Source organism: Bos javanicus, chromosome 21 (assembly GCF_032452875.1).
Source record: "Bos javanicus breed banteng chromosome 21, ARS-OSU_banteng_1.0, whole genome shotgun sequence".
In the NCBI taxonomy this organism is placed as follows: Eukaryota; Metazoa; Chordata; class Mammalia; order Artiodactyla; family Bovidae; genus Bos; species Bos javanicus.
The window spans coordinates 4,926,176-4,948,755 of record NC_083888.1 but is presented as its reverse complement, the minus strand read 5'-3'; the positions used below and the strand labels follow the sequence as shown (position 1 = coordinate 4,948,755).

Below are 22,580 nucleotides of genomic sequence, written 5' to 3'. Positions count from 1 at the left end.
TTTGCCAGCTATATCTGTTGCAAATATTTTCTTTTAATCTACGGCTTGTCTTTTGGTTTCCTTTATATATTTTGATGTGTATGTATTTATTACTCTTTGCCTTTTAAGTTAGTACATTTTGGGTTCTTCTTTAAGAAACTCTTCTTAATCCCAAGATCAAGAAGATATTCTACCACGTTCCGTTCTAAAAGTTGTATTGCCTTGTCTTTCACATTCAGGTCTTTAAGCCATCTGTTATTTATTTATTTTTTGGTTTATTTATTTATTGGTAAAAGGTAGTGGTCTAATTCTCCACAATTGTCCCAGTGCCATTGTTTATTTATTTTTTAATTGGAGTATAACCGCTTCACAGCATTGTCTTGGTTTCTGCTGTACAATTAAGTGAATCAGCTATGTGCACATATATGCCCTCCTTTTTGAGCCTCCTGCCTAGCACCCCCCCAACCCATTCCTCTAGGTTATCACAGAGCACTCACCTGAGCTTGCTGCCAGCACCATCATTGAAAAACCAATCCATCCTCTCCCACAGATCTATAACATTTGGTATCCACATATGCACCCACCTGTTTTTGAGCTCTCTACTCTGTCTCATGGGTCTGTTTCTCTGCCTGCCCCAGGCTTTATCCGAGTCCCTTAATACAGAACTGTGTGGCTGAATCACCTTCTGAAAACACATATTTTCACCACCGTACAACTTCCATGTTATCCCCTCATTCACCCACCTGGCCTATATCCTATTTCCATTTCTTCAGGAATGATTGTTGTAGCAGAACATAGATGAAAAATAGTCAAGTTGTTGACTCTTGAATTTCAAAAAGATACAGATAAGTCAGAGCTAGTATTTCACACGCATAAGATGAGATAAAGATCACTTAGATGAGGAGAAGGAGAAGCAAGGGACAGAGAGAGCTTGAAGCAGTCTTTCTGTCTCCGGACCATGTCTCTTGATGCCTCTCTCTCTTTCTTTCTTCAGTTACTAAGTCGTGTCCGACTTTTGCGACCCCATGCCTGTAGCCTGCCAGGCTCCTCTGTCCATGGGATTTTTCCAGGCAAGAATACTGGAGTGGGTTGCTGTTCCCTTCCTTGATGCCTCAGGTTATTGGAAATATAAGAGCAGAAGGAATAGGTGCCCCCGACCTGAGTAGGATTGGGGACATTAGCAAAACCCCAGATTTACCCTTGTGCCCGGCAGTGTTGGAGATGGGAAGCAGAAGAGGCCCAGAAGGAGACAAATGTTTCCTGAGTATCTGAGGGCACAACTGAGACTGAGAGAGTGCCCCTGTAAAGAGGCTCTGCAATGGAGCAGGAGGGCGTGAGCATGGCCCACACGGCCAGTGGACAGAGTCTGAGAGCTAGGGCACTTGGGCTGACACTCCCCTCTGCATGCCGAGCTCCAGCGCAGGGCTGAGTAGAGCAGTGAAGCTTGTCTCTAGGGATGGGGTAAAGTGCTCCATACTTCTCATTAAGCGTAATGTCAGCACTCCAGTTATTTTAGAGGGAATAATAGAGGGAAGAAGCCCCCTCTATTCCTAGTTTGCTGAGTTGATACCATGGATGAGTGTTGAATTTTATCAAGTACTTTTTCTGCATATATGAGCTGATTATATGATTTTCGACTCTGTTCTATAATTGTAGTGAGTGATCTTTGAATTCTGTAATGGTCCTACATTCATGTTGCTAGACTTGGTTTGCTAACAAACATTTTCTAAAGGATCTTTGTGTCTATGTTGGTAAGATGTATCAGTCTTTTCCTGTGATATCTTTGTCAGATTTTGTATTGGGGTTCTATGTTGGTCTTAAAAATGAAATTGAGAGGTGCTCCCTCTTCCTCTATCTCATAACAGAATTTCTATGAAATTGGTATCATTTCTTAATTAAATATCGATACAATTAACTAGCGAAGCCATTTGGTATTGGAGATTTTCCCCTCTGGCCAGGTTTTTCTTTACAAATATTTTATTTTATATAAGGTTATTCAGATTATATATTTCACCTTGTGTCAATTTTATTAAGTCATATTTTTAAACGTGCCCATTCATCTTTGTTACTGAATTAATTGACATACAGTTATCTCTTATTACTCTTTAAATAGCTTCAAGATCTGTAGTGATAACCTCTTTTTCAATGGTATATTGGTAATTTGCGATTAGTCTTTTTTCCCCCCTTGATTAGTCTTTGTAGAGCTTTGCTAATTTTTTAAAATTTTCAATGTGCCATCAAGTTTATCTAGTGCATTCTTCATTTCAGATATTGCATTTTTCTGAATAGCCAATGAAGTCCATTTTTCTAGTTTTTATTTCTCATTAAGATTCCTCTTGACTATTTTTTATTAATTGACTGATTGATTGATTTTGGTTCCACTGGGTCTTCATCCCTACATGCAGACTCTCTCCGGTGGCGGTGAGCAGGGGCTGGCCTCTGGCTGGGGTGCACATGCCTCTCACTGTGGTGGTTTCTCGTGTTGCAGAGCGTAAGCTCTAGGTGTCTGGGCTTCAGCAGCTGTGGCACGCAGGCTCTAGACTGTGTAGGCTTCAGTAGCTGTGTGCACAGGCTTAGTTACTCCGTGGCATGTGGAATCTTCCCAGGCCAGGGCTTGAACTCATGTCCTCCATATTGGCAAGTGGACTCTTATCCTCTGTACCACCAAAGAAGTTCTATTTAAAAAAATTGTTTTTAAATTATATTATTTATGTATTTCATTGTGTTGGGTCTTCATTGCTGCATGTGGGTGTGGTGAGTGGGGGTACTCTTCCTTGCAGTGCATGGGTTGGGCCTCTCATTGCTGCAGATTCTACTGTTGCAGAGCACAGGCCTACAGGGGCTTCAGTGGTTTCGGCATGTGGGTTCTACAGAGAGGACAGGCTCAGTGGCTGTGGTGCACAGGCCTAGTGACTTTGCAGCACGTGGAGTTCTCCTGGCCAGGGATCAAACCTGTATGCCCTGCTGTTGGGGGCCAGAGTGAGGTACTCCGCCCGTGACAAAGGTCATGAGGAAGGAGGCTCGACATACGCAAAGGCGGGATCGAGCCTCAGGAGTCCCCCTGGAACTCCTCGAGCATCTACCCCCATAACCAGAGCCTGCCTACTTTACTACTTTGTGTTCTTTCCTACATCTCTGACTTTACAGGGGGCTGTCCCCTACCACCTCTTTCGGAGAAGGAGTTAACCTAGAGCTCCAGTTAATAATAATTCCTGGGCGTGATAAGAGTGTTTTAACCTACAAACTCCTCTGAAGGTTCTCTAGCCTGCCTGACAGGCTTGTCTGGCCACATGTGATTGCTCACAGCCTCCCAACTGTGAGAGGCACGAGATGCTTTAAACCTTCTAAAAACAGGTTCCTTAGAAAAGTTAGAAAACTATTAGTATAAGTATAATGGGCTAATTAGAAATTGTGTTGGTGAAGGGTTTTTCATTTGTTGAGCCAATGTTTGTTGCTAAGTCTCCACATCCCCTGCCCTTACACACATTAATGAATATATAGAAGAAATAAGTATTAACCTTTGATATTAATCACGTTAGACCTTAGGCTAAGTAAATTCTTTCCTTAACTAAAACCCACTACACCCTCACCCTGTAGGAATGTAACTTTACTTGGGTGGCGTCTGTTTTGAGAATAATCAGCCCTGGAGAAATAAGTGTCTTGATTGACTGACCGCTGTCACAAGGAGAGGGTCGTAAATTGTCAGCAGGCCTCCCTGGCCAGAAGATGATGTAACACCCCTAAGACCTCTGTATACATTTGTGTGAAGCACCTGACTTTAATAAAAGTCAGGACTGCTGTCCCCACGTGACTTTTGTATAACATCTTAGTGTATAAAAACAGACTCTGGAAAATAAAGAATTGGGATCAGTTTCTCGAAATACTGGTCTCCCCATGTCTCTCTCTCCCTCTGGCTGAGTCTCCATCTGGAGCGCGGAACCCACCATGCTTACTAATTATGCCTGGGCTTCTAAGATCCGACCGGGGAGGCCTCAGTGTCTCCTCTCCTTCGGGAGAACGGAAGGACGCCTGCGGCCTACGTAAGTGGTGCAAACTTCTTGTCTTGAAGTTTTATTGGTCTCCCGCGTAAACCAAGCTACTCAGCCTCTTTTCTCCACTGAATTTTCCTACTGAGCTATCCTTATTCTATTACTCTTTATATCTCTAATTAATATCTAATTGAAACTATCGTATCCTGATCCTCGCCTATGCCGTCTCTCCTTCGAATACCCTGGATCAGCCGGGGCTGGTCCCCGGCACCCTGCATTGGCAGACAGACTCCTATCCACTGCACCACCAAGGAAGTCCTTGGCTATTTTATAATAGCTATCTCAGAGACCTTGTCTGAAATTATGTTTCTCTTGCTTGGATCTTCTCTTGATTATAGGTCCCATTTCCCCGTATACATGTCTCCTAATCAAAAGTTATTAATCACTATGGCAGCCACACAACCACAGATCTTGACAAGAGACCCTATGTATGCAGAATTTAACAGGGCACAGTGCAAAAAGGGTCCAGAATCAGATGGGGAGCCCTGAGTAAAACTCTGCCCAAGGTACTAAGAAAGGCTTGATTGAGGAGGAAATTCTGGATATCTTCCTTTGAAGAGCAGCTAAGTTGTAGAGCAACAAAGCCCGTGTGCACAACTACTAAAGCCTGCACACTCAAGGGCCTGCCTGCCACAACTACAGAGCTTCCCTGGTGGCTCAGGTGGTACAGAATCCATCTGCAATGCTGGAGACCTGGGTTCAATCCCTGGTTTGGAAAGATCCCCAGAAGGAAATGGCTACCTACTCCAGTGTTCTGGCCTGGAGAATTCCATGGACAGAGGAGCCTGGTGGGCTGCAGTCCATGGGGTCCCAAAGAGTAGGATATGACTGAGTACTTTCACTTCACTTCCTTTGAGGAATATTAATTTTTGTGAGGTTCCCGTCTGTTAAATTTCTTGCTGAACATCTCAATTTTGTGGAGATTTGTTTCTCACACTTGTTAGGGGAATTCTGTTTGGATTTCGCCATTGGTTTTAGGGTAAATCTGAGATATAGTCTTTTCTCCTAATATACAGCCCAATGGAGTTTCAATGGACATGTCAAGGTGTTTGGGAAGCTCCTCTAACCTAGTGGAATTCTGAACTCTGACTTTCCTGCAGTGGGAAGCAGCTGAATTTTTTTACTAGCTTTTTCAGTTAATTCTTTCCACTGTGTTCTGTCCAGTTGCCCCCATGCAACAATTCCAGGAGCAACTGACTTAGTAAGGGAGCTGATAGGCAGATTTTGAAGTTCTCCTCTCCGTGTCTCCCTGCTTCCTTTGCTTTCTCTTTTTCTCTTCCAGATGAACTGTCAGTTCAAACCCCACCCTCAGGTGCCTCAAGCCAATAATAAAGGAGCTTTCTTGGTTCTAATCCCCCAGTGCTCTGTGGCCTGGACAGTATCCTCCAGGAAAAAGCTGGATAAATAATATGCATGATTATAACAATATGTAGTTCTCTTCTTTCATGAGTTAAATCTCCTTTAGCATTTGTCTGATTTTGGTCACTCCCCAGTGCTTCAAATAATTTTTTCTACTTTCCTTTTTTGTGTTTTTATTATCTTTTTTTTTTTTGCTATTTTGTCCATAGTTTATTTTGCTATCTATGGGAGGGTTAATCTGATACACAGTACTCCACGGTTATTCCTATAGTTCAGTCACTCAGTTCTGTCTGACTCTTTTGTGACCCCCCTGGACTGTAGCCCACCAACCTCCTCTGTGCATGGGATTTCCCAGGCAAGAATACTGGAGTGGGTTGCTATTCCCTACTCCCCTGTTACTGAAACAAAAACTCTTCATAGTACTGTGTATTTTTTTAAAAGTATTATTGCATCTGTATTGAATTGCATGTTTTGGAATCTTAAAAAGTATTTAGCCTTTTAAAAAGGCAGAAAAATGATAAAGTACTTAGAAAAGTACTTAGAAAAATGATAATGATACTTTAAATGATAAAGTATATATGAATTCTGCCATTCTCCTATGGTTCTGAAAACATACCATTCCGTGGGTTTTCATTTCCTAATAATTTGTGAGCACTTTAAATTGAGTGCTGAAATCTCCCTGACAAGTAGACACACTGCTTCATGTCCCCTCCACACCCTGACCCCTGCCCCAACATTAATGTTGGAAAAAGGCTGATCTAGTATGAATTCTGGATCTGCCATTTATTATGTGAGCTCTCTGAACTTCCTTTCCTCCTCTGTAAACTGAAGTCAAGAATACTGATCTCATAGAGGTTAAGTAAATGGAGTAACTTATATAAAGTGCCCAGGACTTAGTAACTCTTCTATAAATGTTAGTTTCATGATTCATAAGGGAAACATTCCATTTTTCTGAAGTAAGACTCATTATTATACCAAAAATTCTTTGATTATTTTAAGCTAAAAATTGGATATCCCAAGCTGTTTGTGCAAAAATATTTTATCTTAGTTGTTATTTCCCCTTGGAAAATAGCCCCTGGATTCTGTTATCTTCTTCTGAAGAGTGTTGATTTTTGTGAAATTCCTGTTAAATTCTGGCTGAACATCTCAATTTGGTGATTTGTCTTTTACACTTATTAAGGGAAGTCTGTTTGGATTTTGCCATTGATTTTAGGATAAATCTGAGACACAGTCATTTAATGGCAAATGTTATTTGGTGGCAAATAACCCCACCAAGAGCCTAGAATAGAAGTAAAGAGAAACTAGTACTGGCTGCACACTGACCTCAGGCCGGTGGGTGATGAAGGTGAGTGAGCCTCGGTTAGGGCCAGTCTGGTGTTGCAGCCGGGGACCCACAGGTGAAGGCAAGAAACCCCCAATAAGGAGCTGAAATCTACTGGGATTAGTGGAAAGGGGCCTGGATGGGGTGAGGAGGCTTGACAGAATTCCGTCAAAGTGCCCAGGAAGGCTGGACTGATCTTGCCACAGAATCTTCATATTTTCTCAAGAAGATAGGAGGTAGGCATTCCAGCCCAAGGATGCTATGTGGGCCAAAGCTTGGAGCTTTAAGAGAGGTGTCTTGTCCCTTTGCGGGGAGGTGTGGTGGTGGGGGCAGGGGTTAGAGCTCAGAGTCTGGAAAGGTGGGAGGAGGCAGGGTCAATCAGGGCCTTAGGTGGTCCGGCCATCACTTCTGGGCTCAAACCAGTGTCCTGTCTAAGCAGAATAGTCCAGATAAAGATTGCTTCTTTAGGAGGAAGAGTGCGTAGACCCAGAGGAGGCTGGCCTGAAGGAGCAGGAAATGGTCAGGAGATACACCAGCTCTGGGGGGAGACACTGGGGTGGGAGGAGGGGCCATCCGGTGACTGCGTCCAGGATCGGCTGGACCACTTTGATGACTCACTGGAAGTGCGTCTGGAAGTTGATGACTCACCGGAAGTGCATCTGGAAGAAGTCTTGAGCAACTGAGATTTCTAGGTGGGGCGGTGATGTGGGGGTGATATGTTAACCGAAGCAGTGACAGGAGGGGCCCCAGGTCCTGTGAATTCTCTCCTCAGTCTCGTAGGTAATCATAACTGTGACCCCTTCAGAGGAGGACGCCAGTCTCTGCTGAGGGCAACTCACCTGAGATCACAAAGCAGTGGGTGGCCTGGCGCAGGGCCTGGTCCATTGTCTCTGGAGTTGATCCGAACCAGTGCAAACCAGAGCTTATTCTGGAAATTGCAATTCAAATAAAAAAGCCTGACTTGAAGCATTTGCCATTTCCTGAGTTGTAAATATTCCTCCCACCTAGGCCAATTTCAGACCACCAGCAAGATGTCACTGAACATGGAGTTGGGAAGGGCTGTGTGTAAGTCATTGTCATGAGTGGGTGAGCGGGTACTTGCCAGCTCATCCCTGACACTGACTCAGGTTTGCCTGGTACTGGGGCCCCTTCTTCCTTCACAGTGACAAACCAAACACCTCACAACTTCCCCAGTTTCTTGCATTTTCAGTCACTGGCCTTCACCCCAACCTCTCCAGGGTTTCTTTCTCCACAGATTGGTATAGCGAGTGGGTTACAGTGAAATACAAATTAGTGAGAAAAGCCACACTTCCCCATTCTGTGCCCAGGCTCCCTTCCCTGAGATTTCAGGGCAGTGAATTCCTTGGAGCTGTATTTCAGGGCAAATCTCACACGGGGACTTTCTGCTGAGTCTGCAGAGGAAGCACTCCAGCCAGCACACATCATGTGTCTGGAGGGCTCAGAGGAACCACACTTGGCAGCTCTCCTGGATCAGAAGGACTGGATATCTGCTCATCATTCAGAACCCAACACAGCGGTTTCCTGTCCCAAGTAGGGATGGTGTTACTGGTGCCACAATCTGGAAGTGGATTCAATACGCACAGCAACTGTCTTCAGAGTTGTCCAAGCTACAACTTACGGACAATTTGCGTTCAGACAATCTGCAGTATTTTAGCACTGACCCTACGAACATTCATGCGTCACAGGTCCTCCCCCATTTTGTTTGCGAGTACTTTCCTTCTAACGTGGAACTGACTGCTGTAGAGGCGGAAGAAAGGCAAACACATCAAGCAAGGAATTAGGGCAAGAGGAACCCCGCGGATGGTGCCCTTCTGTGGGTGAGGAGGGGATGAGGATTTAGGTGAAACCAAGCAACTCTGTGACAAACTCATCTCCAAAGCAACTTGGGGGCAACAAACCGCTGCAGTAGCCACTCTTTGGGAAGGGTGGTGTTAGGCCCTCAGCTGGGGGGCATGATGGTGGCTGGCACTGCAGGGACCCATCTAACAGGAAGTCACCAGGGGGTGAAATAGAAGTCGTGCATTCTCCCAGTTGGGGGACACCTGGCAGCCAAGCCCTGGGCCATGGGCAGGCACGAGGCCAGGCTGCCCCGTGACTCCCTGAATCTCAGGCCCCTCGCTGGGGCTGGAACAGGGCTTCCTGTCTTGCTGAGTTGCACAGCATATGCCTCACATCCTCCCCGGGACATGGCTCATGGTGGGCTGTGCTCACAATTTGCCTCAGAGAAACTGGCCCTGGTGAGCTTTTGCTGGCAGGCACACCCTTTTGGGAGAAGGAAAGGCTTGTCCCCAAATCTAATTTTAAAGAAGGCCTGTGAATCATAACCCAAACTGCTCATTACCCAGGGACTGCCTGGTGACTGACTCGGACCTTCAGCTCCAGCCAAGGAGAAGTCGGGAAGGCACGTGTTAACTGTGGTTTCCCCTGATCCCAAGAGCCTCTGGGAGACCTCCAGCTCACCCAGGAGCAACAGGGGTCTCAAGGTGCCTTTGTCTATCATGAGGTGCCCTTATCTTCCCTACGTTGCTGCTCCTACTAACAAAGGATCGCTCACGGAAGCCCCCGGCCTTGAAATTCAGTCATGGGCTTTAGCTTCCAGGGAGCACAGAAGCCAAGTAACAATAAATTGCATTGTTTTATTGAGAAATGAAATGAAATATTTCCTGCCATATCAGCAAACAAAGATATCACAGTCATTGGTGATTCCAGCCCTCCAGTGTGAGCTGAAGGGCCCTAAGGGCACTTAGGAAGAAGAATACTGGTATTCAGACTGCAGCCACTCCCAATGGTGAGCCCCAAGGGAGCTCAGGACACCGGATACCAGCCCAGGAGAGCTGAGATGCTTATTAAAGGAACGATTTCAGTGAACCCAGATTCTTGCATCTTACAATACATAGAAAAGCACAAACTCCTTAACTTGGGATATCTAGTTTTCTTTAATTAACAATAATCTCTTGCTGTTCAGACTAGCTGCCCCTTTGTTGCAGAACTTCTCTATAAACTGGCTCCTCCCCTCACCTCTTCAGAGCCGTTCTCCCAGGGTCACTTGAGATCCTGTCTCCCGGGCTTGAAGTCCTAATAATTCCCATGGATTAAAACATAACTCTCAACTTTTAGGTTGCGAACTTTTTAAGTCAACATGTATTTTATACATTGTTTAGTCACTCAGTTGTGTCCAACTCTTCTGCAACCCCATGGACTATAGACCAGGCTCCTCTGACCATTAGACTCTCCAGGCAAGAATACTGGAGTGTGGTGCCATTTCCTTCTCCAGGGGATCTCCCAGCCAGGGATTGAACCCACATATCCTGTGTCTCCTGTATTGGCAGGCAAATTCTTTACCACTCAACCACCTGGGAAGCCCATATTTCATATATTACCTAAAATATATCATTTTATTTATATAGACCCTCAACACCTCCCTATAACATAGGTAAGGGGTCAGTGGTAAGACTGAAATTAATTCCCATTTGTGTTCAAATGTGCACTTTCCTCCCTGGAAAAATGCCCTTGCTTCTGGGCATGCCTACGCCCACCCCACTCAAAGTCTGGGAGGAGCCTCTTACCTTGAGCTGCCACTTCTGTATCTTGCTTTGATCTCATGGGACAAGTATCTGTGACCCGGGAGTGGAGATATGTACCTCATTCCCAAACAGCCCATCTACCTACACCTTGCTTCCCCTCACCCCTGAGTCATCAGTAAATCTTTCTGCCTTTTTTCTCACTTTGCAATGACTCAAGTTTTGCAGCAACAAAATTAGGTTTGTTGAATTTCTGTTTTCACAGGATGATGTAACCAAGACACAGGGTGCAATATTCCCACAGTATTTCTTGAAGGCCATTTAGTTGTTCAGGTTTATTTTTAAAAGGTTTTATTAAATGACTAGTAGGCACTAAATGTCAGTGTTGACCAAGTGAAATACCAAATGACTTAAATGTCAGAAGTGGCCAAATACTAAGGTCCCTAGAAGTGGATGACCTACTACTGGAAACCAATCTGATGATCTAAAGTATGAAAAGGGCTTTGTGCAAAAGGCTTCAACTATAGTGTTATCCAAGATGGAACAGGATGCTCGAGGTGGCCAACAGCAGGGAAATTCTCAACTCTAATAAGAGACATGAGGGCCTTTAAAGACAATTGTAGAGACAGTGTGTTTTAAGTGGGAGAGGGAGAGCAAGATGCCAAACAGTATGTATGCACACATTAAACTATAAAGAAAAACCCTAGAGAAATTTACCAAAATGGAATAGGATGGTGCAAAAGGAAGGTACTAAAGGCCATTCCTTTTCCTTCTCTACTTCCCAGTAAATCTATATTTGCACTGTGAAGACACTGTCATTTACAGTGGAGGAGAGTCTTCATCTAAAACTCCAAATTGCTTCCTTCGCAACATGATTATTTGAATCTGCAGTTTTACTTTTACATTTCTAGTTTGCAAAGGGCATTCTGGGCACATGAATGAGATTTCCCCTTTAGTTATGTAACAGGAAGTGTTTTCCTAGAGAAAGACCTGAACTTAATTTGGAATTAATAAATTTGAAGGTCATTTTGAGGTTTGGCTAGAAATGCTCTTTTCTGCAATGGGAATATGTCTATAGCACTGAGCTAGGCGTGTGTGGGGCTGGAGCTTGACACACGGTGATGGGTTGGGGCAAATCAGCAAAAGGAAAGAGGAAGTGGCAGCTCAGAGGTGTCATCGACTGAACTGTGATGGGCTACTTAACAGAGAGAAATTCATTACGGATGCATCAGCTTTGTCTAAGCAGATTCCAGATCTGGCCTAATTTGCACCATTAAATGATTTAATCAATTTATTAAGTTTTTTCATTAGAAATCAATGGATAGCTATTACCATTTTAAAGGAAATGTAGCCAGGATATTCTTAAAGGAAAAAAACAACAACAACTTTGTTTTGGTTTACAGTAGTAAGAAAAGAAGACCCTCATAACTGGAATATAATGAGTGGTAAATTGAATGTATTAAAAAAAAAATCTGACAACAGGCACTTAAGTGGCTTAACTGAACAAGCCAACCTCAACTCTGGTTGGTCCTGTGTTTTCAGTGAACGTTTTACTCCCATCTCCTCCTCCACGTGGTTGTCATTGTTCAGTTGCTCAGTTGTGTTAGACTCTTTGCAACCCCATGGACTGCAGCACACCGGGCTCCCCTGTCCTTCACTATCTCCCAGAGCTTGCTCAAACTCATGTCCATTGACTCAGTGATGCCATCCAATCATTTCATCCTCTGTTGCCCCCTTCTCCTCCTGCCTTCAATCTTTTCCAGCATCAGGGTCTTTTCCAATAAGTCAGCTCTTCACATCAGGTGGTCAAAATATTGGAGCTTCAGTTTCAGCATCAGTCCTTCCAGTGAATATTCAGGGTTGATTTCCTTGAGGATTGACTGGTTTGATCTCTTTGGTTTCCAAGGGACTCTCAAGAGGCACCACAGTTCAAAAGCATCAATTCTTCACTGCTCAGCTTTCTTTATAGTCCAACTCTCATATCTATACATGACTACTGGAAAAACCATAGCTTTGACTATATGTACCTTTGTCAGCAAAGTGATGTCTCTGCTTTTTAATATGCTGTCTAGGTTGGTTATAGCTTTTCTTCCAGGGAGCAAGCATCTTTTAATCTCATGGTTGCCGTCACCATTTGCAGTGATTTTGGAGCCCGAGAAAATAAAGTCTGTCACTGTTTCCCCATCTATTTACCATGAAGTGATGGGACTGGAAGAAAGTGAAAGGGAAAGTCACTCAGTCATGTCCAACTCTTTTCGACCCCACAGACTATACATTCCATGGAATTCTCTAGGCTAGAATATTGGAGTGGGTAGCCTTTCCCTTCTCCAGGGGATCTTCTGAACCCAGGGATCAAACCCAAGTCTCCCACATTGCAGGAGGATTCTTAACCAGCTGAGCCACAAGGGAGGCCCAGGCCTGGATGCCATGCTCTGTTTTTTAAATGTTGTTTAAAACTGGCTTTTTCACTCTCGTCTTTCACCTTTATCAAGAGGCTTTTTAGTCCCTCTTCACTTTCTGCCATTAGGGTGGTGTCATCTGCATTTCTGAGGTTATTGATATTTCTCCCAGCAATCTTGATTCCAGCTTGAGCTTCATCCAGTCCAGCATTTCACATGATGTACTCTGCATGTAAGTTAAATAAGCATCTGCCTGCCAATGCAGGAGACACAGGTTCAATCCTTGGGTTGGAAAGATCCCAAGGAGAAGGAAATGGCAAGCACTCCATATGCTTGTCTGGGAAATTCCATGGACAGAGAAGCCTGGTGGGCTAGAGTCTACTGGGTCACAGAAGAGTTGGATACGACTTACCAACTAAACAACAACCTCCTCCACGTACACCTCTGTAAAAAACAAACAGAACCCTGAAACATAGCAACACTTCTACATAAAGTCACACAAAATGAGTTGCTTTAATTTGATCCTCTGCATGGCAACACTTACGTTTCATTGTATTTATAACAAGACTAAGCATATTTGGTGTGAGCTGGCCTTTTCCTTCAGTGGAACAGGGACATTCTTTGAGGACTGGGAAAGTACAGTGGGACCCCTCGAGGCAGCTGTGTGGAGCCACTTCATGAGACAGATCCCTTGCTGGCTCCCATCACTGTGGCAATAAGCTCCTTTGCAGCGGAGATTATAGCAGATCACATGCAGCAATGCAGTTGAAACCCCCCAGGGAGGGCTGGCACCTGCTTCCTGCCATGACAAGGAAGCATAAGGAGAGATCTTGGAAGTCTGGGACTGGGTGGAGCGCCTCAGCCACTGGCAATCCGTCCAGCGGGTAGGCAGTGCCCAAAGTGTCATCTTCCTGGAGGAGGGACTTGCCAGGCGAGAAAAGCTTCTGTAGATCCACCGTTCTCTTAACCTGACCACTATCCTCGGGAGGTGGTGTGGAGACCACATCTCGCTGGTACCCCATGGAAACACTGAGTAACACATAAAGGTGGCTGCAGACACCACCAGAGCCTCAGTGACCTTTCAAGTGCTGAGAACTGAGGTGAAACATGACTTGTCACTTAGCTTGGTCGCACATCGTGACAAAGGTTGTGCTAGGAGGCATTAGCCAAGGCCCCCAGTCTGCTGTCTGCGCTGCATGTTTTGCTCTGCTCCACTTGCATCAGGATGCGGTTGGCCTTGTGAAACAGGATGTGGTCAGAGCGCTGGGCAGAAAGGAGGGGGAAGGCAGACTTGCCCGCGGCTATCAGGAACTTGGCCACTGGGCTGATGGTGTCTGGGGCAGTGGGACACAGACCAGCTCCCGAGGGTCGTGGCTCCTTCTGTGTCTGGGCTCAGAAAGGGCCCTGGAGGGGAGTACCACCCAGCCCTTCTGCTCTCAGACTCTGAGAGTGATGGCACTTCCCTTGTGCCAAGAGGGCTGCCACATGGCCCACACTATGCGCCACGCGGCCTGTCTCCAGCCGAAGTCCTGCATGCTAAGATCTGTCGTGCACGTTCTCACGCTGGCTCAGAGAACAGTGCTGGGAACGCGATGCAGCCCTCCAAAAGTAACGAGCTGCACTGTCTGACCTGAGACAGGCTCTCCAGCCCCCACTCGGGCAGACCTCCCACATGGGCAGCCACACCTGGGCAGCCCACCCAGCCTGCTTTCCTCCAAACACAAGTCCGTAAGTCTGCTCGTGGCAACAGAGGCTGGCACAGATCCAAGCAAGCATGTGCCCTCCCTTATCCATTTCAGTGAAGTTTTAAAATGCTACCAAGTCAGCCTATTACACAGTTCATCCCGCCTTCCGTACCAGAACCCCACACCCCTGGTGGTTCTTGGCGGGAAGGGCCTGAAGGCTGGCTGGAGGAAGGAGGGGGGCTGTGTGTGTCTTTGTGCGTTGTGATTGCCCCTCTTCACCACTTTCGCATATTATCCTTTATTTTTAACAGGAGTTATCTGGTTTGGGGTTTATGGGCCATTTCAGTTGAATTCTTCTCTGTATTTAAAATAAAGTTACACAGGCTAAGAGAAAGTCTAAAGTAACAAGCAAAACAGAGTTCTAACCAGAAAGCGTTCCAAGTTTAAGGGAAGGACTCATCTGTAGGTCATGAGTATGGGAGGCTGTGCAGTGGGCAGGCAGGATGGGGCTTCATCTGCCGGGAGGCGTGTGAGGTGGGCTCCGTGACTGGAGCACGGATGCAGGGCCGGGCAGCGTGGGGTACTGCAGGCTTCTGCAGACGCAGGCCTGGTGTGCGTGGTCATCACCTAGGAGAGACCCAGGACTGCGGTCTAGGGAGACTATCCACCTGTGTCACATCCACACTGGGAGGGCCTGAAATGACACCAGGGTGGACACGGGGGAGTTTCAGGGTCTCCTGGAAGATGAGTCAGTGGTGAGGCAGGGAGAGTGCTCCAGGCAGAGGGAAAGCACAGGCGGATAGAGACTTGACGTCCTCATGAACGAAGAGTCTGTTCGGCTGGGTGGCACCCTGCGGGTCCTACAGAGTCTTCTTTCTGGGCAGCAGGGGGAACCAGAGCTGCTGATTTGGAGGGGTGCTTTAGGAAGAATGTGTCCAACTGGAGCACAAGCCCACAGGCCAGGGGTACCGAGTTCAGGCATGGCAATGCCAGGCGAGTGAAGGGCTCCAACGGCATCTCTAGAGCCAGAGTCTTGATGACGAGAGGGCAGCCCTTCCATCATCAACACTGATGTCAGGAAGAGGAGCAGACGTGGGCAAGAATGAGATTAGGGAAGGAAGTGGCTGGTGTGAAAGGATCACTGTCCACCTGATGGCCACTAAGGCTCAAAAAAGCAATTGCTCACGCTCTGTCCTATGGTTCCCTATTATGATAAACAGGAGAGAAGTTAACTGACTTTGTCATCAGGATGTATACTATGCTCTTCCTTACTGAAGAATAAAAACGTCTGTGCTTTTTTCCAAGGAAAAACTAACTACTCCCACAAAGTAAATGGCAATTAGGCTGAAGGACAGCAATTCCTACTGTGAGCACGATGTCATTATCCTGGATCTTCACTGTCATTACATGGTAAATACCTGTCCTGGGAGTGTAATTCACATCCACAAAGCTTGCTGCTTTGGCGTCAAAGATCTTACTTTGTTTGATTCTTAGATTATATGGCAACTGTGGGCAATTTATTCTGTAGCTAGATCCACCCTAAAATCCTGAGCACATTGATGCACACAGTACCAGCAAGTGGACACTTGTTAAAATGCAGATTCTAAGGGGCCTAGCAGGTTCACTAAGGGGCCCTGAAAGATACAATTGTATCAAGAAGCCAGAGGGGGCTTGGACCTGGTTTGAAGACCTTTGTTCTATAAAACACAGATTCAGCAAGTTCTTTAAGAAGAACAAACATAAGATGACGCATTCATTCCAGCAAAAAAAAAAAAAAGAGGAAAGAGGCACTTGAAAGTTTCATTTCATTTCCAACTGTAGTGCACATAGATATTCCCTCAAATAACTTGAAAAACCTTATGAATCAGTGTTTAAGATTTTTACTCTCCAAATGTAATAAAATTCTTCAGCTAAAACAGGAGTACTGAGAACAAAATGGTTTTGCAAAGTACAATAGAAAAATATTGTCCACTGGTTTATTTTTCCAAATGAGCAATAGGCTATTTACAAATAAGCAGACCTCCAATGATGTATATTAAAACGACAAAACTATTACTGTTTGAAATCTAAATGAAAAAAAAATTTATTAAGGCACATTTGTTCTGTGAGTCTAAAACAAACTTTCTGGTGTAATGACAGATTCATTTCACTTTTGTCCCCAAAACACATGAGCACCAGGATTTATCAAAGAACACTCAATATTTAGTAAAACAGTAAGGAATGTAAAAATTGAGGACAGGGAAGAGTTTTCAAAAAGAAATCTTTGGAGATCAGTTTACTGCAAATAAAATATACTAAACACTCCTTATACACATAAATACTAATAACTAACAGAACTTGGGAAATGGTAGAGCTCTAAACAACGGATATTAAATAAATTAAAGGTATTTCAGATACAAAGGATAGAACAAAACAGTAATTAAAAATGAGACACCCATCTCTGTCAACATAACACAGATAGGATGAAGTGAACAAAATCGGATACATTTTCCCCTAATTCTTTCATTAGGGTTAGGTTTTGTTTATTTTGTTTAACCTTGCATACATTACATTTATGGCAATAATTCTTCTTTGCCGTTCTAAATATTAATATTTTATCTTTTAAAAAGAAGGGTCTGGAGAGGAGAAAGTGTCAGACTCTTCTTGAAATCTAATGCCAGGTCCGTCAGGCCACACTAATTGCAGTAAGAACAGCCATCTATCTTACTATGCTTTCCTGCTCCCCTTGTTTTGAAAAATGAGACAAGTTTTGGGGAAACAATCACCTTTGGAAAGCTCAAGGATGACGACATAGCTACTGTCACATTTCCTTATTTGACAACTGGAACATGAAATGGCTTTAAAAAAACTGTTGTAAAAAAGACAAAAGGTAGAATCTGTGCAAAGTTAACAGTCAAAACAAAACATTTATCAGAGTTACAGTGTTTTGTTACAATAATACTTTGCAGTAACGTTCATGTTTTCTGCCATAGGACTATAGCAAAGAGGTCTGAAAAAGAAATATTAAAAAAAAGTTTTGCTCCTCAGGTACATTTCAAGTCATAATTAAGCACGTCTGCTACATAATGTTTAGCAAGAAAATGTGTTCAAAAGGCAAACATGATCACATTTTTGTTTAAAAAGCTCAATCTTCAAGGAGTCCTTTGTAAGAAAACCATGTGTAAAATATATCCCCTTGTATGGACTTCAAAAACTGATCGTACAAAAAAATTTTTGAAAAATAAATTAATTAAAAATGTCCTTTCCAGCAAAGCTGGACATTAGGCTGTCCTCACTGAGCCATTATTATTGCTGCTTTTACTGTAATTTGGGTCATTTTTCTCTAGCCACATTTCAGCCAACTGATGTGTGGACCCATATGTTGACGCTTTGGACCCCAAGCACATTTTGTACTGTTTGGGATCAAGGTTGGGATCACAAAACACAGGATGGTGGACATGGACTACTCCTACTTCTTGGCTCCTAAATGTCTTCAAACCTGCCTGGACAACCTTGTTGAAAAGGTCAACATCCTCAAGCCCCCAGCCTTGGATAGAAACATCAAAGCCGCCTACTCGGACGAGATCTCCCTTATAAATACAAGTGATGCCAAACCCATAGTTTCTCCAGAAGCCAGTTTTTTGAGTAAAGGCAAAATGGTTGTCACTGGGAACCTTCCCACTATAAACAATCTTTGGATCGTACTGGCTAAAGATGATTGGAAAATATATTTGTTGGCCCAGAACCGTATTTGCTCGACATCGCTGGAGAAATTCTGCAGTAAATACAAGGTCAACGTCACAAAAGAAGAGCAAAGATTCATTATTAAACTGGGATGATCCCACTTCTAGGGCCAGAGCTCTTGAAAATTCTCCAGACACAGGCAAAATCTGCATGTCAGCTTTAGGGTACTTAATGCGGTAGTCTCTCATGAGTTCAACTTGCTTGGCCTTGTCGGGGTTGGAGTCAGAATTGAAGAGCAGAACAACGAGCTTGACGTTCTGATTCGGAATGAGGCACGTCTTCTCAAAGTTCCCCATAAATCTCACAAACATGTCAAACCGTCCAGACAAAGGAATCAATATATTGATCTTTTTCTCTTTGGGTTCTTTGTGCTCATTCTTGGACCCAGGAAGCTGAAAGGGAACAAGCTTCTTCAGGGAATTTGAGAGAAAGGACAAGGATCCGGATTCTTGATTGATTTTGTTGGCCAATTCCTTTGCGTCCAGCTCCTCGTGCTCCACAAACTGGATCTTGCTGAAGGTCTGCTGTAAATACGCATGCCTCCGCACAGGGACCGTCATCTTCTTCCCTTTGTGCTTTTTGTACAGAAGCAGCAAGTCCAGAATGTACTCAGCCCCATACATGGGGTTCACTCGGCGATAGCCGTACTGTATCTCCTTAAAATCAATTATGCGCCCTCTGGTCTTGGCGTTGGCATTGATCATCTCCATGACCTGCATGACAATGTCATCCAAGGCCTCGCGCTGCGCAGAGTCCATCCCTCTTCGAGGGGGCTGGCTGTCAGCGGCTGAATACAAGTATTTCCCAGTCAGAAATTCCCATTCCAGAATCTCTTCTCGTTGGCGAGGCTGGAACCTCATGAAGGAAGGAGGGATTCCCAGCTGCAGGTCTTCTTTATGAACCTCGGTGTTGCTGTATTTGCTCATCAGGACAATCTCGCGGTGCAGCTGGATGGTGCGGTGGCGAAGCTCAGCGATTTTGCGGCTGAGCATGTAGCTGTGAAGCCTGTACTGGTAGGGTGGGTTTTTGTTCGGGTGCAGGGTGATGGCGCGGTGAATTTTACTGTTATGGAGATCCCTAATGTACCCCTTCTTGTTCTGTTCATAGTTCTCATAAAAAAGCTGCTGCATCTGTGAAGAAATAAGTAAGATTTCTATTAGTAATATGTGGGTGAGTGTCCCCCCTCTTGTACTTCCTTATATATCTGCATACTCTGTATTATAAATCTTTCTAAATGAGTCAGAGCATACCTAAGATTCTAGGTAAAGCTTGAAATACAGCAGTCCAGTGATAGTAGAGTAACTGTAAACTGCTTATAGAAACAAGACTTCATCAATAATCAAGTCGGTCAATACAATTCTGTAGGCAAATAGAACTATGAAAAAAAGTTTTCCCATAAAGTAAAAGTATAATCTTGAGCTCACAGTGCACCAACTCAGCATACCTGGAAGAGAATGCCACCTTTAGCGCCCAACAAACCTGGGAAGGGGACTGGAGAGCCAAGGTCCCCTCCCTGAAGACTGGCACCCACAAGGAGCTGCCGTCTAAACAGGAATAAACCGTTATCAGTGGGGTGAAAAGGAGAACTCCAGGAGAATGAGCCGAACACAGACAAATGCTGCTTCCAGGGAGCTGAGCAGAAAGAAAACCATCCAGCCACACGCAGAAAGAGGCCTGCCACTTGGCAGGGCACGCTGTAGGTAAAATCAAGGGTCAGCAAGGTTGCCAGGACCACACTCTGAGAGTCCCTTAACCATCTGTGTGTTCCTAGGCAGGCAGGAGAGGGCCTGCTCGCTAGCCACCAGCTCTCAAGCGCCAGGGCAGAGCTGAAGGGCAGGCAAGGCAAGGGGGTTCATCACCCCATTCGCTCTCCCTGTCTTAGGACACTGGTTGGGCAAAAAAAAGTTTGAGGTCCTTCAGCCAAAACAGGGTCTGTTGCCTCAAGCTAGATAGGGAATATACTTAATTATCCAGTACAGTCACGCAACAGAATGATGACCTCTACAAGAATGAAGAATTTAAAAATTTGCAAAAAATGTTTTAGTAAAAATAAGGTTTACAGCTGGTATCTGATAACCTAGTCTTTGTTTCATTTGTGGCTCAACTTTGTCTTTCTGAACATGTTACTAAAAACTAACTCTTGACAAGGGTACATGGATTTGGATCAAGTAGTTTATTTGCCTCTGGACAGTCATATTTTTGACTTTTTTTTTTCCTCGAGCCACTAAAGTTGTAATAATAGAAAAATACAGATTAATATTTTTACACCACATTTTCTTTTTCTATACAATTACCATAGGCTACCAATAAATGAAGCCAGTAAGAGCAAAAAGAAGAGAAATGCTTTCAAAGAATGGCTTAAGTAGAAAAATAAAAAGGCACACATGTAATGCTACCGGTGGTGAGCAGGGGCTGTGAGCACACCCACTGGCTCAATTCCCTGGAGCCGTGAGTCTGCTGAACACTGACCACCTACGTCCTGTCCTTGGAAGAGCAAGCCAGCCTGGAACTCATCATTTCCGACTTTGCTCTCCAAATCATCTATAATCAACATACAAGGCACGTGTGCACATGGAATTATCCACTGAAATAATTTCCAAATGTTACAGTTAGGTGGAACAGGTAGTCAAGCAAAAAAAAAAAAAAAAGAAAGAAAAGAAAAGGAAGCAGAGAGAGTGTCTCTACCGTTGGAGAGAGCACCACCCTTCTCTCGGCAGCAGGCACGTGGGGTGCTCACCCACCTGTGTGCAAGTGCCCACTCACTGTTACTCTTAGCACAAACAGCACTTAACTCCTTAAAACACCCCACTTAGTAAATGACCTGATTTGCTGAGAGGGCCTTCAGTAACTGATGCGTGAATTCCTCCAGCCCCGGACGGACAGGCCACAGGATGATAGATAAGAAAAGTGACAAGGCTTGGATGATGGTTGTAAGGACCATAGGAATTTACCTTTAAGTTCACTCTTTAGACAGGTCACAACAAAAAACTTTAGTGGAATTCCTATCGAAAGTATTTTCAGCATTCATTTTCTAGCTGGGCTGATTTCTGGGGAAGAAGTACCTGGCTCCAAGGTGACAAGTGAGTGTCCTCTGAGGATTCAAAACCATGAAGAAACACTGGGGAAAACCCTTTGCAGATGCTAAAGATATGAAACAAATACCTTCAATACCATCATTTCCTTCTTCTGACCCTAACCCCTATATACCCCAACAACTTGAGGTCATTCTTCCAGTTTCAACAAAGTCAGCCTTTACAACATCCATCAAATTAGCTAGGCAAGCCACCTGACCCCGCTTTCTCCTCCTGAAGACTCTACTGTGTGAGAAGAGTCACTCGAAGGTCAGCAACATCCTCATCAGAGCAAAGAACTCGGCAAAACCCAATGCTCTGAGGTCAGGGAAAAGTACAATCACCACTGTAAGCCATATGATGGAAGGTTTCCTAACAATTTTGGCAGAGTTTAAATATCTGTTATAATTACAAATTATTTCCATTTTGTCTGCTTATAACTTTCAAAGTTTTGAAAATGAGTGCGAAGAACCACGACTGTTTTGGAAAGGTCCCTTTTACATCTTCAAGAATACAGACACAGCGAGCCATCAGCCTGGCTGTAAATGCTGCTTTCCAACTCTGAAGATGCTCTGAAGCAGGCAGGCTCCTTCCTCGCCCTGTGCTGCCAATTCCGTCTGCACGGGTGTCTCAACTTTGCTCTGCTCCCGGCCTGCTGGCTGATGTCTCCGTCTCCCAATGGGTCTCCTTGCAGAATTCTGTTCTTTCCTCAATTCTGCACAGTACCAAAACCAGTCTTCTTAAAATATAAATCAGAGGCTTAAGGCTAAAATATGTGTGGTAGAACCCACATGAGTCTCCTTCCCAAATGCTCTTAAAAGAGAATAAAGAAATGCAAAAAGAATAAACTCGTAAGGACCAAGAGAATGGGGTCACAGACACAGACACAGTAGACAGGAAATGTCCCCAAATTCTTAGAAAATGGAGCATGAAGGAAGTTGAAACCAAACAGACTGCTCTGAAGAGTGAGCCAATTTATTTAATCCTGAGAACCCCTGGGAAAAGATACTGGTGTTGCAAAAGCTAGTGGGTTGGGGAGCTCCAGGGCTGAACACAGGGAGAGTGGAGGAGCTGGGAATATGAAGCAGGGAGAGTGGAGGTGCTGGGAATATGAAGCAGGGAGAGTGGAGGAACTGGGAATAGGGAGCAGGGCGAGCCCCACGGCTCCTCCCACAGAACATCTCAGGAGCCGAGGGAGGCCATTGGTAGGAGACGCCCAACATCTTTAGAAACACGCTCCCAGTCACTCTGCCATTTAGACGATGGGTCTTTTGCCAGAATTCATGTAGGTTGCCTGTCGACTGTTGCAACTAAACTAGCACTGTGAGTAGCAAATACTGGCGGTTTCTTAATGCAGAAATCATTCACAGTAGTTATTCCTGAATGTCCCTGTTTATAGGTTATCTTTCTTTATTCCTCTGGTTACTTCACTGATAAGCACATAAGCCTTAA

The 22,580-nt window shown here is 44.6% G+C and overlaps 1 protein-coding gene and 1 long non-coding RNA gene across 3 annotated transcripts in view; both read right to left on the bottom strand.

Annotated features, from left to right (window-relative positions):
- Nucleotides 1-12,689, bottom strand: part of LOC133234080 (uncharacterized) — a 39,770-nt gene extending 27,081 nt beyond the window's left edge. For both annotated transcript variants that reach the window (XR_009732001.1, XR_009732000.1), the window contains exons 1-2: nucleotides 10,296-12,689; nucleotides 7,548-7,636 (exon numbers count right to left, since the gene is read on the bottom strand). This is a non-coding gene — a long non-coding RNA (uncharacterized LOC133234080). The remainder of the gene's footprint in view (nucleotides 1-7,547; nucleotides 7,637-10,295) is intronic.
- A 3,607-nt stretch (nucleotides 12,690-16,296) lies between these two features.
- CHSY1 (chondroitin sulfate synthase 1) overlaps nucleotides 16,297-22,580 on the bottom strand; it is a 90,080-nt gene continuing 83,796 nt past the window's right edge. Inside the window, exon 3 of the mRNA XM_061394217.1 lies at nucleotides 16,297-19,187. Within this exon, the coding sequence (XP_061250201.1) occupies nucleotides 17,595-19,187 (1,593 nt within the window). The 3' untranslated portion in view covers nucleotides 16,297-17,594. The remainder of the gene's footprint in view (nucleotides 19,188-22,580) is intronic.